Consider the following 18,939-nt stretch of genomic DNA (forward strand, 5'->3'; position numbering starts at 1 on the left):
TATCAACTGAGCAAATGTAAATCACCAACTGAGCTGTCAGAAATGTCGTGCACTCATCCAGTGCCAAAGTAAAGGCAATAAAATTTTTTGCAAGAACCACTACCTTATCTGAAATGTTGTTTGCAATTTCTTGAATTCTGAATCCTTAAATTCTGCATTGAATGGTTGACAGAGAGAGTAACCACTTAGAACTCTTGAAGTCTCTCACGAGCTGCAGACACCAACATGCCTTTATGAACTCTCCTTCAGTGAAACTACACAGTTCTTTAGTGATCTGAAAAGCAGTATGGTAACATGCTCAAAATGCAGATGCATTTGTTGAATGTTCCTCCTGAAAACAAAAATATATTTTCATAGTGAAAATTTTGGAGAAGATTATTCAGACATATCACTTAACAGAGCTTGCACTTCTGCTTCTTGCTCCTCGCCTTCCAAGTGTCCTTAATCTTGTGTGTGGAAGGTATGATAATGCCTTTGTAAATTGTTTGGTATATTTAGAGAGGGACTGCTCGTCACTGCAGATGCGACGACCCTGGGTGGCTAGGCTGTATGGAAGGGACTTCTTGGTATCTAATGGGTGGTAGATGTCGAAGTGGAGGTATTGTTGGTGGTTAGTAGGTTGGATATGGACGGAGGTACTGATGTAGCTATTTCTGAGGTGGAGGTCAACATCTAGGAAGGTGGCTTTTTGGGTTGAGTAGGACCAGGTGAATCAAATGGGGAAGAAGTTGTTGAGGTTCTGGAGGAATGTGAATAAGGTGTCCTCACCTTCAATCCAGATAGCAGAGATGTCATCTATGAATCTGAACCAGGTGAGGGGTTTAGGATTCCCAACAAGCCACCTTCCTAGATGTTGACCGCCACCTCAGAGATGGCTACATCAGTACCTCCTTCCATATCAAACCTACTAACCACCAGCAGTACCTCCACTTCAACAGCAGCCACCCATTTCATACCAAAAAGTCCCTTCCGTACAGCCTAGCCACCCGTGGTCGTCGCATCTGCAGTGACAAGCAGTCCCTCTCTAAATATACCGAGGGTCTCACTGAAGCCTCCACTGACCGTAATTATCCTCCCACCCTTGTACAAAAACAAATCTCCCGTGCCTTATCTTTCCAGTCTCCCACCACCTTCCAAAGTCCCACAGTCCAGCCACAGAGGAGCATTCCCCTCGTAATTCAGTACCATCCGGGACTGGAGCAACTGAATTACATTCTCGGCCTGGGTTTCGATTACCTCTCGTTGTGCCCTGAAATGAGAAATGTCCTACCCACTATCCTTTCCATCCCTCCTACCGTGGTGTTCTGCCGTCCACCAAACGTACACACGGTACTCATCCATCCTTACACAACACCTGCTCCCAATCCCTTACCTCATGGCTCATACCCCTGCACTTACCTCATGGCTCATACCCCTGCAATAGACCTAGATGCAAGACCTGTCCCATACATCCTCCTACCACCACCCACTCCTGTCCGGCCACTAACATCACCTATCCCGTCAAGGGCAGGGCTACCTGTGAAACCAGTCATGTGATTTACAAGCTCAGCTGCAACCACTGTGCTGCATTCTATGTAGGCATGACAACCAACAAGCTGTCTGTCCGCATGAACGGTCACCGACAGACTGTGGTCAAAAAACAAGTGGACCACCTTGTAGCTGAACACACTGCCAAACATGATACCCCTCATCTCAATGACTGCTTCACAGCCTGTGCCATATGGATCCTTCCCACCAACACCAGCTTTTCTGAATTGCACAGGTGGGAACTTTCCCTGCAGTACATCCTTATGTTCCTGTAACCCTCCTGGCCTCAACCTTCGTTAGTCACTGCCCTCACGCATCCAGCCCCCTCCAGCACTACACAACCGTCGTTCCACCGCCACAACTAGTCTTTTAATTTATTTTTATTTCTCTCCTTTCTGCTACTTACCCCCTCCACACCTTCCCTCCTATCCTCCGTCTAAACTGAAACACTTCACTGTCCGCCACTCCCGCCATACTATCCCTCCCCCTCCCCGCCCCAGTCTCCTTCTTACCCCCACCCAGTCGCCACTCCCATCATGCACAGGTGCTGCTGCTCACAGTGTAGTTTCAGCTCTCTGAGACTGCAGACGCGTGTGCAAGTTGCATGTGTGTGTGTGTGTGTGTGTGTGTGTGTGTGTGTGTGTGCGTGCGTGTGTGCGCGCGCGCTGACAAAGGCCTTATTGTGTGAATCTTTTTATCGTGCGTGTTGCGACTCAGCATCTCCACTATATGGTGAGTAGCAACTTTCCTTCTCTCGTATTGTTACATTCCATCCTGGATTTTCCATGGTTTGATGTTTAAAGTTGACATTGTCATTAATAGGATGTTATATCCTAATCCTCCTCACTTCCTTTGAAAGTCAATAATAAAGAAGTAATTCACCTAGGAAGGAGGAAGAGCATTTGGCAAATCGATACTAATATTATAAATGCAAAATAAATCAAATGTAATTTCATCTGTTACACTTTCTTGACAATACCGCTGAACTGATTTTAATGAAATATGGAGATAGCTTAAATGCTGATGAATAACATAGGCTACTTTAGCAAGTGTGTAGTACAAGATATTTACTTATTTGAAGACCATAATGCAAAATATGGAGACATAATATTACTCTTTGGGGAAAAAAAAAACTGTTTAGTCTTTGACTTCGAACTTATATCATATTTGTGAAACGGTTCTACATAATATGATTAAATGTAATGGTTACAATGCTTATACAAAACACAAAGTGTTCAGTCCATACTTCCATCCTAATATCAGTCGCAAACCTCTCGCATTTTAGCTGATTAGTGTCTCTCGCCGCTTGTAGATTCTGAGAAACTAAACGACAATAGTGTCGTCATTCTTCAATTTCTCCAGGCGTATTTTATGACGAAATAAATCTCGGGTGAACAGCGTGGTATGAGTGTGCATAGGACACAGTGTTTCGGCAAACGACCACGTTGCCATCATCAAGTGCACTGATGTACTGACCGGTGGTGGGCCAGCGCCATGTATATATAGGACAATCCCCCTCCCGCTCCTCCCTCAGGTGCTTCCTATGAGTTGGTGCAGTCCGTGCCCTGCGGACGCTGTACCTGGACCGCGCGCAGGGTACGGACCGCACCGACTCATAGGAAGCGCCTGAGGGAGGAGTGGGAGGGGGATTAGCGCCGGCCCACCGCCGGTCAGTACATCAGCGCACCTGATGATGGCAACGTGGTTGATTCCCGAAATATTGTGTCCTATGCACACTCATACCAGGCTGTTCACCCGAGATTTATTTTGTGACAATAGTGTCGTTTAAAGGCTGTGCGACAAGCAGAGAGAGGTCATGTCTTTGCGTGTAGAATGTGGAAGGCTGAGAGTGAGACAGCATTTGATTATGAGGGGCAAGTGCAGCAGCAAGTAACAGGCACACACACATGAGGGCAGCTGACTTATTGTACATACAAGTAACATCAAATTTGCAGTGCACCGAACTACAAATTATTTATTTTCTTCTTTTGTCAGTTTACCGCTATTTAATAATTTTAGAAACTCCACATTTTAGTTTAGTACCATCACTCATCATAACAAAACTACTGACACGTATCAACTGCTTGTGGTCTTGTGTTCCAGTCAACAAGTCACTGCCAATATTCATGCTTTACACAGTCCCCACTGCATTATGTGCAGTTGTATTTCATAATGGCAGTTTACAAGGGGGAGGAATCTCTCCATAATGCCACAGTTCTTTTACACTAACAAGCATTTACACATCCACCAGTACACCAACTTGACATGAGTTACGCATCGACAGACTGGAGCAGAGCTTGCCAAAATGTTCATCAAAAACTCTACTGTCAGATGTCAGTTCCACTTGGTTTACTGTAATATGTGTGAAGTTTCCTGCTGTAGTGAAGCTGAACATCATCAGTCTAACATCAGATCATGTACAGAAAATGTAGATTCATTTGTTCAGATCAAAATGCAATTTGGTCACGGACAAGAAAGAAACGGGCATTAATTACCAGAATGAGCCTCTACCACCATCAGTTTGAATGTGGTATTCGAACCAGACTGGTGCATGTTTCTTGGGACAAAACACCACTCACAGGCTTGGTATGTGATTCATTTCACTCACTACTAAATTACCACAGTTACTCTGGACATACTGGACTACCAGTCTTACATTCAACAGCGACATTGGATCGTTTGAGAAAGGTGCTGCAGAAAATAAGTTTAATCATTCCAAAAGTTTTTAATCATCTTTGTGGTTTCCACTCACAAATTATACAACTTGGAATTCAGTGAGGACTGACGACACTTTTGGAATGCTAGTGGTTTTTAATGAAGCAGAATGAATATCAGAAACTCAAAGAAAGGACTTTTTTTATTTTTTCCATTTTAAACATGAAGAGATTTAATTTCCAATATTAACTAACTAAAAAGAGGAGAGGAAAAAAAAGCACATTGACTAGTGATGTGTGAGTCACCAAAGTTACATCAAATAAATTTGCTGCATATTGTATGTGTTGTAATAAAGTGAATATGCCCATGTCCCACTGCACGAATTGCGTGGATATGCTATGCTTACCCAGACAAGCAGATATGTTAACATAGCTGACTTTATTGCCTGTACAACAGCTTACTTACCGACGATCCATGATCTTTACAAAACTATTGATAAGTGAGCACAGCCATGGGTAACAGCTAGTAACTGAAAAAAATAAGAAATGAACATGTGTGCTATATTTCATTATCACAATTATCTCTCAACGCAGCTGTGATCACTGTCAAACCTAGATAGAATTAATAATACGGACAATTGTTTGGATGGAACATTTAAAATAAATTTATGAAAACATTAATTTGACAGTACAATGCGACATCTGTGTTATGATTGCTCTTTTTTAAAATCTAATGGCTGAATATACAAGGGGAGGAAATGAAAAGGAGATGAAAAGAAGAAAGAGGAGGAGAAAATTGGGGTTTAACATTTATTCAACAATGAGATCTTTAAAGACAGAGCAAAAGCTCTGTTTGACATAGGATGAGGAGGAAAATCAACTGCCACTTCTCAAAGGAACCATCTTGGCATTCACCTTGAGTGATTTAGGTAAATCGTGGAAACCTAAATCTGACAACCATTTGAATCAATGTCATCCCAAATAGAATTCCAGAGTATCTACATTGCGCCACCTTGTTCAGTCTACTGAGGAGACAGATAAATGAAGTTGCCATAAAATATAAAATGATAACATCGAATGAAACAACAAGTTTACTGTTACCAGTCACTGTTTATTTATCTCCACAATGCATTTCAAAGGTTTGTATCTCCATCAGGTGTATATACATTTGTTAGTATGACATGTGTTGTGTTACAGTTTTTGGAGCAACCTGTGGCAATGTCTCCAGCAGTTTGTTTATAAAGTATGACAGTGTACAAGTGATGTGTTAAGACAGTGAAAGGAACCTGTGACCACTGGAGACAGTCGCACAAGTTCCTCCAAAAATCGTAATACAACACATGCGTATCTCATACCGACCTGATGATGGAGGTTTAAACCTTTGAAATGCATAGTGGAGATAAAGAAACAGTGATTGGTAACAGTGAACTTGTTGTTTCATTTGAAATCAATAACAATCACGGTAAAGCCTAACCTGCATTTAAAAATAAAATATTGACTGAAAAGCCAATACATTCTTACTACTCTGTGTGCTTCTTGGGAATGCATATTCAAGCATTGGAACATAGTAATGAATTTAGATGAATGTGTAGCACTATGTAGTATTTTGTGAGTCCTGTCATTAACAATTAAGAACAAACTGCTGCTGATCATTAGGACAGCATTCTAGCTAGTAAAATATCTGGTGGCAGAGAAATTAGTGTTTATCAAGTACTTACATTATTTTGACCAATCTTTGCTGTAATTACAAAAATAGTAATGCAAAGCAGTTGAAAATCATTTTAATTTTTTGGCATATTTTTAATATTTGTTATAATAAATTTACTGTAACTAAATGCAAACTGCATAATAACTTTATTATTCTATGCTTGAGAAAAACCCACATTTCTGTTGGTATTGTGTGTTATATGCAGGTCATTGATGAATCTCAGAAATGAGGTAATACTCTGTTTATAAATTTGGCATCTTTGTTTCAGGGAGGATGTTTTTGAACATTTACCACCAGGATGTCGTGTTACAGTTCTTGTATTTAAGGATGGAGATCATGTTAATTTGTTTAGGGTGATTGAAAATGGCGATGGAACCTATTCTCCGCTTTCTGAATCTTGGAGCGGCTCATCCATTCGGTATGATTTCTGTTATTTTGTAAAGAAATGCTTTTATTAAAGTTTTGTTTCCAAATTCAATTAACAATTCTTTGGAAATTGTTCATAAAAATATATTTTGTGAGAGACAATAAAATCATTGAGAATTACTGTATTAGTGCTATGGATAGAACTTGAAAGGGAATGTATTCTTTTACTGCTTCTTACCACATACCAGAAGGAACATGGGTGTAGGGAGGGTGATGACATCTCTATTATGCTATAAAGCTTATGGACAGTAGGTATGAGACACATGTGGAATATTTGTGTGGCTCATGTCTTAATCACGTAGCTGTAAGAAGTGTGTACCAATAGGTTTCCAACTTGGGATTGCCAGGTGCAAATGGAATGTTCACATCAGTATAGATCTCATTTACAAGGATATCTTATGGATTTGTCCTCTTCGATTTTCTTCGTACTTACAGGATGTGAAGGTCTTTGCCCTGACATCAGTGTCTTAAAGCAGTACATCACAGTCGTCAAAAGAGGTCCAAGAAATCTGCTATATTGGAAGATTTATGAGAATCCGTTCACTGCGAAAAGAAAAAAAAAAAAAAATGGAGTTTATATGCAAACTTGTTGCAGCCCATAGAATAATGGATTGCAGTCATAAAGTTGCTGACTCGGATCTCGCTTGTAGCATACTTGTATGAATTCCACATCTATTAACAAATGAAAATGTGAATTAATAAATATTGAATCATAATATTGTAATAAAAATAATATCTTTTTATTTTTAATTATAGATCATATGAAGATAAATTAAAATTTGTTACATGAAAAATTGTGTGCATCAATAAATAATAATAATAATAATAATAATAATAATAATACCGTTCAATGTTAGGAAATAAAAAAGTGTTTGATTTTGTCTTTGATGTTTACCATTATTGTACCAAATTTTAATTTATTGTGAATATTCACATTTCTGGTGAAGACTCATTTAAGAAAAATATTTTCATTAAAAATTTGATTCCATATATGGTAAAAAACATAACATAACCATGTTTTAATAAATATATAATTTTGAAAAGTTAAAAAAAAATTAGAAACTAGGAAGATTCAAACCAACGACTTTACGATTACAATCCCATTTTGCTACACTCTGAGTTATCGACGAATTCATTAATAAACCATAAATGTCTTATGCTTAACAGTGCTACGACTAACTCAGTGCTCACTCTTCAACAATGAAAATGCTAAATGAACAAGGCAGCTGATTCTTATCTATTTGCGTCTCTCAAACCCAAAAACAAAGTCATAAGTGTTCCATCACTCACCAGTTTTTTTGCAATATTAAAAAACAACTATTTTCTCATTTATTAGTGTAGGGTTCTAAACACAGTGATTAAAAATATATTATTGTTTGTGACATCAGGAATGACAAAAATGTTCAATAGTGACCTTTTCCTCACAATAATGGCTTTCCCGCCCAGATCATTATTTGCTGCAACAACAGATAAGGGAGGTGGTCTGTTACAGATGAGTGTCCTGCTCAGTTGCCAGAGGAGTAGAAGCTTTATTTAGTGATAGAAGCTAATGATATGTGTTCCTCTTGTGTGAATTGATAAGTGTAGTGTCAGCTAATAGTGTGTTTTCTTACCCCTTAACATACAACCCCAAGTTATCTCATTTTTATTATTTTGACAGAAATGCTGAGTATACACATGCAACCTAAGAACAGACTTCCAAAAAATGAATAAAACCCGACTTACAATATCTGTGTCTGCACTGATAGTTAAGTGTTCAGCCACTAGAGAGCATCTGGTCTTACATTTATAGCCTGGCTGTCATGTTTTGGTTGAGTTTGTTGCCACTAGATACCATCTTTACTATGTTCAGCTTTGGATACGTGACAACATAATGTATGCTTAGAGCCGCTGTCCTGTATTTTTGTTTCGGCAGTGCTTCCAGGAAAAGGGTGGCTATAGTTATCATGAGTTTGACATTGAATTTAACAACTCAGAAAGTGAAGAAGAATATAGGGTGATTCAAAAAGAATACCACAACTTTAAAAATGTGTATTTAATGAAAGAAACATAATATAACCTTCTGTTATACATCATTACAAAGAGTATTTAAAAAGGTTTTTTTTTTTTCACTCAAAAACAAGTTCAGAGATGTTCAATATGGCCCCCTCCAGACACCCAAGCAATATCAACCCGATATTCCAACTCGTTCCACACTCTCTGTAGCATATCAGGCGTAACAGTGTGGATAGCTGCTGTTATTTCTCGTTTCAAATCATCAATGGTGGCTGGGAGAGGTGGCCGAAACACCATATCCTTAACATACCCCCATAAGAAAAAATCGCAGGGGGTAAGATCAGGGCTTCTTGGAGGCCAGTGATGAAGTGCTCTGTCACGGGCTGCCTGGCGGCCGATCCATCGCCTCGGGTTGTTGACGTTCAGGTAGTTACGGACAGATAAGTGCCAATGTGGTGGCGCTCCATCCTGCTGAAATATGAATTGTTGTGCTTCTTGTTCGAGCTGAGGGAACAGCCAATTCTCTAACATCTCCAGATACTGTAGTCCAGTTACAGTAGCACCTTCAAAGAAAAAGGGACCAAAAACTTTATTGGCTGAAATGGCACAGAAAATGTTCACCTTAGGCGAGTCACGTTCATACTGAGTTGTTTCCCGCAGATTCTCAGTGCCCCATATACAGACATTGTGACGGTTGACTTTCCCGTTAGTGTGGAAAGTTGCTTCATCACTAAACACAATCTGTTTCCATTTGAGCAAGGATAAAATCACAGAAATCGATTCTTTTAATCTTATCAGCTGCAGACAGTGCTTGAACCAATTTCAGTCGATAAGGTTTCATAACTAACCTTTTTCGTAGGACTCTCCATACAGTTGATTGTGGAATTTGCAGCTCTCTGCTAGCTCTGCGAGTCGATTTTCCTGGGCTGCGAACAAATGCTTGCTGGATGCGTGCTACATTTTCATCACTCGTTCTCGGCCGTCCAGAACTTTTCCCTTTGCACAAACACCCATTCTCTGTAAACTGTTTATACCAACGTTTAATACACCACCTATCAGGAGGTTTAACACCATACTTCGTTCGAAATGCACGCTGAACAACTGTCGTCGATTCACTTCTGCCGTACTCAATAACACAAAAAGCTTTCTGTTGAGCGGTCGCCATCTTAGCATCAACTGACACTGACGCCTAGTCAACAGCGCCTTGTAATGGTCCACCTGGTTGTCGTTGATATCGCTAATTGCTGTAAACGCACTATTTCACTCCAATTTACGGAGCTTGTTAGCACTTGATGTTAGGTTGGCGCCATTACAATGTATTGTATTGTAGTAATCGCTGCTGCTTGCTGGATCGCTGCTGTGTCTCGATGCTGATGCTGGCTCTAAATCTGGTTGTCTAGGGTTAAAAAACATGAGGTCCCGTGTTTTTCATGTGCTTTTGATGATAAAGAACGAGCGAAACCAACACGTATGTAAACATCAAATATTTATTACTTTAGTGGCCATATTAATTCCACTGTCCACCAAAGACCATAACACAACACAAAGTAGTACTTCCTTTACATGTTCTTTGCCTTGTTTTGCCAAACAACAACACAGAAACACACTTCACCAAAGTGACATTCCGACTCCCCTGACTGCCTCCGACTGCTCTTTCGACCCTTCTCGCTGCTTGTATTTATAACATTGTCAAAGAACTACTAAAAAGAGATATAGTTTATGAGTCACATGTACATCTGTTATCATAATTTGTGCAGAAAAGTTATTAATTTGCATCGAGTGACATAATTTAACATGTTATTAAAATGACAGACAGATTTGTTGACTTGACAGAATAATTCTTTGTTACAAAAAGGCTGTTTTTTAGAAGTTTGTCAATTGACTTCTCTAATTTGCATAAATAAGTAAGTAACATGAATTATGAAGAATTACATTGGGTTTCGTCTAAAATAGGATTGATTACGTGAATACTGAGTGAAAACGCTCCTAGTGAACAAATAGGTTTCACTGGGTGATTTTTATTTAAGGAGATCCAAAATACCTAAGTTGGTCACTATTTTTCGTACTTCATATCAATTATTTAAGATAAATTTAGTGTTTTTCATGATGACATTTGCTGTATCAATGATCATGTGATATTAACTTTTGTGTGGGTCAGTTATTCAGTATAATTTAATGGGTTGACTGTTTATGGAGACATGTTGTGCAATCATTGTTAACATACACAATAACTTTTCTATAATCATAAATACTCATTAAACTGGTTGAATTTGGAGGGTATCGCATACTTCGGGAAAGTAAAGCCTTTAATATGTTCCGTTACAATACCCCCCTCGGGTAATATCATTTACAGAATGTTAATGATATTAGCCGACTAGGACAAATGTGTCAATTACTATGCATAATGTGTATGTATACAATGACCGTTACACCGTTTCAAAATGACTTTTTCCTGCGAATATTTTAGTTGTGTTGTTTTAAATGCACTTTGTGTTATGGCTCTCAGTATGACAGCATAATAAAAATATTTAGTAATATATGAAAGTAAAAAAAAATGTTAATCTTTGCTCCCAGTGAGCCACATGGAAAATGATCAAAAACAGACACAAATATCTCACATGTGATTTTAAGATATAAAAAATATGTAAATTTTTTCAAAGTCAGCTCTCATTGAGTCACAGAATAATCAAGATAATAGAAGGAACATAAATATATTACATAGATGGACAGGTCAGATGTCCATAGGAACATATTGCACCTGTCTGCTTGTTTAGAGCCACATAAAGGAAATGAAAACAAAGTACATAATTATAAGTATGGACATGATATATCAACACAAACACTAGAGAAGTCACATGTATGAATATAATATGCAATTTAAAAAAAAATATTTAAAAAAAAATTTGTCTCCCATTGAGACACATAGTCAAGATAGTACAAGAACATATTAATACCAAAATTGCACACTTCAATTTGGTCACAACATAACATAAACATCAAACTTGGTGAACATCTGATTAGCTGTAGAAAATTGTACACCAATCTTATGCCTAAGAAAAGAATAGTAACAAAATGATGGGTCTTGCACAACAATTTTTTCATTGTCTTTTATATTTGGTGCAAGTATGTCCCATATTCAACAATACAAAAAGAAAGTAATAAATGTTTGTCACCTTCTTGCCCATTGCAAGTAAAGAAGATGTCTCAAAATTTAATATTCAATAGTGACAATAAAACTATAAAAACATTCTCTCAGAGATCTGGAACTTTTCCAGGGTCTGTAGCATGAGTGGTAGTTGCTATTTGACACACCCAGTAAAAACTTTGCTGATAACATGCTTTATGGAAACTGGGTAAGTAACTGTATTCAAACAGGGAAATGTGCTTGATCATGTTTATATGGTTTCAATTCAGTGATGTTTCTTAATCCAAATAACCTTCTTGATCTGGGAAAGATAAAGTCTATATCCATTAGGTTGTGGGCTTTCTTTTATTTCAAATGGACCAATGTCATTGTTTACTTTAACATATGGACAACCTAGCTCAACATCTTTGTCTATTTTAGTATTTTCAAACAATAGATCATTTTCAATTTCTTTAGTTCCTAAGTCTAATGTCTCTTTCCTACATTTAGCCACATCCCTCTCTGTCTGCATAGCATTGACATTTAAATATAAACCTTTGTTTTTATCTGTTCCTCTTAACACTGTGTTGCCACTCAACAAATTATTGTTTTCACCCCATTTTTTATAAAGTCCACTACGGATTCTTATCCACCATATAGGATACAAGGTTGCACTTACCTTTGCTAATTCTTTCCAAAAGGCATCTTTGTTTATACAGTTTCCATAGTTGTTCCACAAAACTTCTAAAAACTTTTCCCCTTTTCCTTGAAAACACACATTTACATTCCATCCCTTAATATTTTCTTTAATATTATTATTAGTACCATTCTCATAGATTAGCATTTCATAGTTCCCAATAGGCAATAGCTTGTCCTCAGATACACATTCCCTAGTCTGCATTTCACTTAAATTAACCTCATTATTACCCATGTTTGTCACATCACTTACCTTTATCTCATCATCACTTTTCAATTCTACAAATACTTTTATTTCTTCCTCTACACTCTCATCAATAACATCACTTGATTTAGGATCATTATTTAAATGTCCCTCTATTACTTCTTCCTCCTCCTCGACAACAACCCCATCTGCAGTTTCCCCCCTATGTATCTGAATCTCAGCAATTGAGTCTTTGGCTCCATTAAACACTTCGTCATCCCCCTTCTTATCAAATAAACCCCCCAAAATAGATTCTACTTGTGGTGTGTCTGACTTGTTATTCACACCAGTATCCTTTTCAGCCCAACTATGGAACTCTGCAATACCTTCAACTTCTGCACTTTCACTAACTACCTGTGCTTGAACACAGTTTTTATTAACTGTATCACTTTTACTCATAGTATCCCAAAACCTTTTATTAAATTCTAATTTATTCATTCTAACAACTTCAGTATTTTCATGGTAATTACTCTTTACATTGTATCCTCTCCTTTTCCAGTTTCGGTTATGTGTTGTCCTGTCATAATATTGTCTAGCCCCAAAACTACGGACATCTAGTGGGACTGTCCACCGTTTCCCGGCTGGTTTCCTCGGTCTGTCCGTTTGTAGCTGTCGTTTTGTTCACTAGTTTCAACAAACCCCCTTCTATCTTGTTCTCTTCCCCAATACCTATTTCTATCATTCCTGTTATCTCTCCTCCATCCTCCCTCCTGTGTATAGTTTTTGAAATCATTTTCATATCTCCTATCTCCCCTATTTGGAGCATTATTTCCAGAATTTTCAAAGTCTCTCCTCCCATAATAATAATCTCTATTTACATTCCTGTTCCACCCCCCATACTGGTTGTTGCCAGAGCCAAAACTTTGGTTACTTTCTCTTTCCAAGGCCCTATCTAATCTATCTACAAATTTCAGGAACTCTTCCATTGAATCGTCTGGTCCATGGACCAATTCCCACTGCAGTCTCTCTGGTAATCTTCTTTTTAAAACATCAATTTGTGTCATAATATCAAAAGAGTTATTTAAATGAGCAAGTTTTTTCAGTTGATCTCTGCAAAATTTTTGCATTCCCCTACTTTCCCTCTATACACTGGTCCATTTAGAAATTCTGACTTTAATCTGGCTTGTATGGATTGTGACCAAAATTTGCAAATAAATTTAGCTTCAAACTCTTCAAAAGTATTCCAAGAATCATTATTCTCATTTGCCCAGGATAGGGCCTCCCCTTCTAGAAACCGTTTTACTAACTTAATTTTTATGTTATCAGACATTCCTACAACAAACATATCCTTACATTGGTGAATAAAGTCAGTAGGGTGCAGATTTTCACCAGGAAAGCATTTCACTTGGATGTGCCCATTCATTGTATTTTGATTGTAAATCGTTTGTTTGGACATCAATGCGTCCTCCAATTGTGTATATTTAGTGTGTATATTTTCTACTTTTGTATCTACATTAGTGGTGTACAGGTTGTATTCCTGTCTAAGGTTTTCTGATGTTTTGTCTATTCTCTGATCTAATCTTTTAGCTTCAGTATCTACTCTGTTGTAGATGACAGCAATGCTGTCTGTGTTCGCTTGTATGTTTTCATTTAAACTTTCAACTTTAACTTGAAATTCTTTTCTGAAGTATATCAGCTGCTCCCTAGTGTCCTTACTGAGGGTAGTTTTAATTTCCTCACACTTCTCATTGAGATGAGTACTTAACAGATCAAAATCCAAACTTAACTTATCCAGTCTATCTGTGTTTTCTTTAAGTTTCAAACTTACTTGTTCATTTGATTGTTTAAAATCCAAACGTAACTTATCCAGTCTATCTGTGCTTTCTTCACTTGATTGTTTGAGTTGCGAGCTTATTTGATTTGCAAACTCTGCTAGCCACTCTGTTAAGTTTAATTGTTCACCACCCCCTGGTTCAATTTTTACATTTCCTACGATCTCATCACTCTTAGGTAAAGACATGTTAACAATTAATTATTTTAATTGACAACAACAACAAAATACCTTGCTTTATGTCTATGCTATGATGTCGTGGTCGGTGTTCTTGTTGGCTTTCTTCACTTATATTCGGTTTTTATTGAAGCTGAAGTCTTGATTGATGAAATCCATTGACATAATCCAGGCGTTAATCTTCCGAGCGGTGTGATGATACTTTTTTGTAGTCGCACAAACACACTTTATTTATTTATTTTTGACATATTTTCACTGTTGACACACTGCACAAATAAACTTTTTTTTTTTGGAATGCTAAGCACTTACGAAATTTATCGCTGCACTACTATCATCGATGCACTTAAACATCCCGGCTGAGCCCCCACTTTTGTAATGGTCCTCCTGGTCGTCGTTGATATCGCTAATTGCTGTAAACGCACTATTTCACTCCAATTTACGGAGCTTGTTAGCACTTGATGTTAGGTTGGCGCCATTACAATGTATTGTATTGTAGTAATCGCTGCTGCTTGCTGGATCGCTGCTGTGTCTCGATGCTGATGCTGGCTCTAAATCTGGTTGTCTAGGGTTAAAAAACATGAGGTCCCGTGTTTTTCATGTGCTTTTGATGATAAAGAATGAGCGAAACCAACACGTATGTAAACATCAAATATTTATTACTTTAGTGGCCATATTAATTCCACTGTCCACCAAAGACCATAACACAACACAAAGTAGTACTTCCTTTACATGTTCTTTGCCTTGTTTTGCCAAACAATAACACAGAAACACACTTCACCAAAGTGACATTCCGACTCCCCTGACTGCCTCCGACTGCTCTTTCGACCCTTCTCGCTGCTTGTATTTATAACATTGTCAAAGAACTACTAAAAAGAGATATAGTTTATGAGTCACATGTACATCTGTTATCATAATTTGTGCAGAAAAGTTATTAATTTGCATCGAGTGACATAATTTAACATGTTATTAAAATGACAGACAGATTTGTTGACTTGACAGAATAATTCTTTGTTACAAAAAGGCTGTTTTTTAGAAGTTTGTCAATTGACTTCTCTAATTTGCATAAATAAGTAAGTAACATGAATTATGAAGAATTACATTGGGTTTCGTCTAAAATAGGATTGATTACGTGAATACTGAGTGAAAACGCTCCTAGTGAACAAATAGGTTTCACTGGGTGATTTTTATTTAAGGAGATCCAAAATACCTAAGTTGGTCACTATTTTTCGTACTTCATATCAATTATTTAAGATAAATTTAGTGTTTTTCATGATGACATTTGCTGTATCAATGATCAAGTGATATTAACTTTTGTGTGGGTCAGTTATTCAGTATAATTTAATGGGTTGACTGTTTATGGAGACATGTTGTGCAATCATTGTTAACATACACAATAACTTTTCTATAATCATAAATACTCATTAAACTGGTTGAATTTGGAGGGTATCGCATACTTCGGGAAAGTAAAGCCTTTAATATGTTCCGTTACAGCCTCAAACGAACAAATGTACAACTAAATGAAACTTTATAGCTCCCTTAATTCGCCGACAGATAGTGCTTAGCTCTGCCTTTTGTCGTTGCAGAGTTTTAAATTCCTAAAGTTGTGGTATTCTTTTTGAATCACCCTGTATAATGTTACATAATTAGAAACTGAAAGTGATGACAGTTTGTCATTCAAGTTTCAGTGGAACGAGGTAAATACATCCACTGTGCTGCTACCAGCTTCTCCAGGATTTGTGTTCACAAGAAGCTGTTGTGAAATACATCATTTGACTCCATATCATATTTACAAAGAAATTAAAAAATAATTTCAGGTTTCAGGATATTTTAGTCAAAAGGCAGTGCATGTGTATTCTCAAGATTTTATTATTGGTGATCTTCAAAATTTTGTAACTTATTATTATGAGCTGCAAAAGCTATCTTCATATATCTGTATGTAACATCATTCATTATGTGATATTTGTCAGTAATAAAAAGATTATTTTTTGGAACATAATTGGGGGGGGGGGGGAGGAGAGAATCAGTGTATGAAGTGGTTAAACATTGTTTTTCAGAGAAGGAACATGTCTCCCAAATATGTAAATAATAAAAACAGTTTTTGTTACATTTGTGGCTAATTCAATTTAAAAGTGCAGAGGCAAAACTGGACTTTTCTAATTAGATAGCTTGTGACTGTTATGTTGACAATGAAATAGACCAAAATAAGTTTTGAGCTCCAGAAATCTGTTGTGCCAAAAGTGTAACATTGTTTACTGGCTAATTAAAAAAAAATCCGTCATATGCCCTTTGCCATTCCTTTGATAAGGCTGGAACATGAGGATCGTGTAAGAGACTACTGCTTCTAACAATGAAAAGTATTCTGGCTCAAGAAAGCGGTCATGTGTGTGTGTGAGTTTGATTGCTTGTGTGAATGTGTGTGTGCTTCTTTTCTGAAGAAAGCTTTGGTCGAAAGCTTAATGTGTAACAGTATTGTTGGGCGTGTCTGCAACTTAACATGTCACCTTTACGATGAGTAGCAATCTGTCCTTTTCATAGTATTGTAGACTGCTACTCCTGCTTGACAAATATATCTGGAATTAGTCCAAACATACTGTTAAATATCCATCTTTACGATCAGTGATTTGTCCAGTGTCTCATGGGCCAGGCCTTCCCGTACCATCTCCACCAGACGACAAAAATGTGGCAGATTATTTTGAAAATGTTGATGACATTAGTGAATTACAACAACAGAGTGCCCCATTGTTTATGAAAGGAGCTATTACAAATGATCCTCACTTTCTAATAGAGGGGGGTCTAAATTGACTTGGTTTGTTTTCTCAGGTTACCTAAAAGTAAAGCATAGTTGTTACTTCAAGAAACGCAACACATGCTTAATGGCACCAAAGTGAGTTCTTTCCATCAGTGCCAAAAAGGGATTTGATCATCTATTTTCTAAACAGGATGACCCAGTTTTCTGTTGATCCTTTGGTAGAGTTACTGGGTGATGAGTATGTACCTAAAGATTGGAGTTGGTTCATTGGCTCCTTGAAAACCAGCATGAAAGGTTTTACTGCATAATGAAAATAAGTTTCCATCCATTCCTATAGTTCACACAGTTGGTATGAAGGAAAGTTACATGAACATGCATTTCTTGCAATACATTTTCTGATATGATGTCTGTGGAAGATACGTGCAAGTTTCAAAGTGATAGCTATTCTGAATGGAGTACAATTTGGCTATAAAAATTTTTGTTGGTTCTTGTGAATGGGGTTTAGCAGAGATAGAAGTAATCATTAGATTAAGAAAAGCTGACCAGGGAGAGAATCTTTTGATCCAGGACAGGCAAATGATATTCATCAAACACTAATAAATGCTGACAAAATCTCATTGCCTCCATTACGTATCAAACTAGGTATGACTAAAAATTTCGTGAAGTGAATGAATGGATGATGATGGAACTGCATTTCTCTTTCTAAAAACAGAGTTCCTAAAGGTCAGTGAAGCAAAATAAAGAGGGAATATTTGTTGGTACTCAGATTAAGAAACTTATGAAAGGCTTACAGTTTGAAAATCAAGAATTGGCTGCATGCTTCTCTTTCAAAAATGTTGTCATAACTTAGGAAATTGCAGATCTAAACATTACAGAGAACTAATCAGTGAGTTGATTGTGAACTATGGTAATGGGATGTAATATGTCATTGAAAACACACATTGGATTCCCATCTTGATTTCTTCCCTGAAAACCGTGGCATGGCCACTGAAGAACATGGCAAGCATTTGCACAAGGACATTACTGAAATTGAAAAATGCTACTTGGGAAAATGGATTCCAAATATGTTGGCAGACTGCTGTTGGAACTCAAAGTGTAGTAAAAAATTTGCTTCATATACAGTGTAGGTAGGGAAAATCTGTTCTACCTAACGTTTTACACTTATTAAATGTATAATTGCCAGAAACGTTATTTATGTGGTTACTAACAAACTGTTGGTGATGGAAGAGATTTGAAATCAGCAGAAAAACTCAGTAGAATCACTCCATTATACTTCCTTTAACATTAAAAAACTTAAATTTTGCTGCATTTTGCTGCTCTTGGAAATTGATGCTTGGGCACTGAGCGTTAAAGCTACCTAATAAGTGTGAAGAAAATTGGAGGGGGGGGGGGGGGACATACTGTAAGGTCACCTTGGTAGGAGAGAGAGAGAGAGGGGGGGGGGGGGGGGGGGGGCTGAAACAACTTGCTGCAGACTGTGCCAACATGGGGAAGGCTGGGAAAAAGCAAACAGAAATGTAGTACAAAAGATGCAACGTTTACTATCTGATTCAGCGTATCGCAGAATCGATGCTGACCCCACGAAAAGTGTTGAGAGAAAGACCAACAGCCTCCTGAAGAAAAGTGGTTTGTCGCAGGACACAATCAAGAGGCTTAACACCTATAGTGCCGTTCCCCCTAGGTTATATGGCCTTCCAAAGGTTCATAAGGAAGGGGTTCCTTTCCGTCCTATAGTGAGTAACATCGGCGCTCCGACATATCGTGTATCCAAGCATCTTGCTTCTCTGTTGAGTCCACAAGTAGGACGGTGTGAACATCATATCAGGAACTCAGCTGATTTTTTGCGTCGTTTGGAGGGACTGAGGCTG

At 37.7% G+C, this 18,939-nt stretch overlaps 1 protein-coding gene across 2 annotated transcripts in view; it reads left to right on the top strand.

Annotated features, from left to right (window-relative positions):
• Positions 1-18,939, top strand: part of LOC126237352 (AN1-type zinc finger protein 4-like) — a 97,937-nt gene that overhangs the window by 61,887 nt on the left and 17,111 nt on the right. For both annotated transcript variants that reach the window (XM_049947417.1, XM_049947418.1), the window contains exon 3: positions 6,158-6,307. In XM_049947417.1, the coding sequence (XP_049803374.1) occupies positions 6,158-6,307 (150 nt within the window). The remainder of the gene's footprint in view (positions 1-6,157; positions 6,308-18,939) is intronic.

This window comes from Schistocerca nitens, chromosome 2 (genome assembly GCF_023898315.1).
Source record: "Schistocerca nitens isolate TAMUIC-IGC-003100 chromosome 2, iqSchNite1.1, whole genome shotgun sequence".
Taxonomy (NCBI): Eukaryota; Metazoa; Arthropoda; class Insecta; order Orthoptera; family Acrididae; genus Schistocerca; species Schistocerca nitens.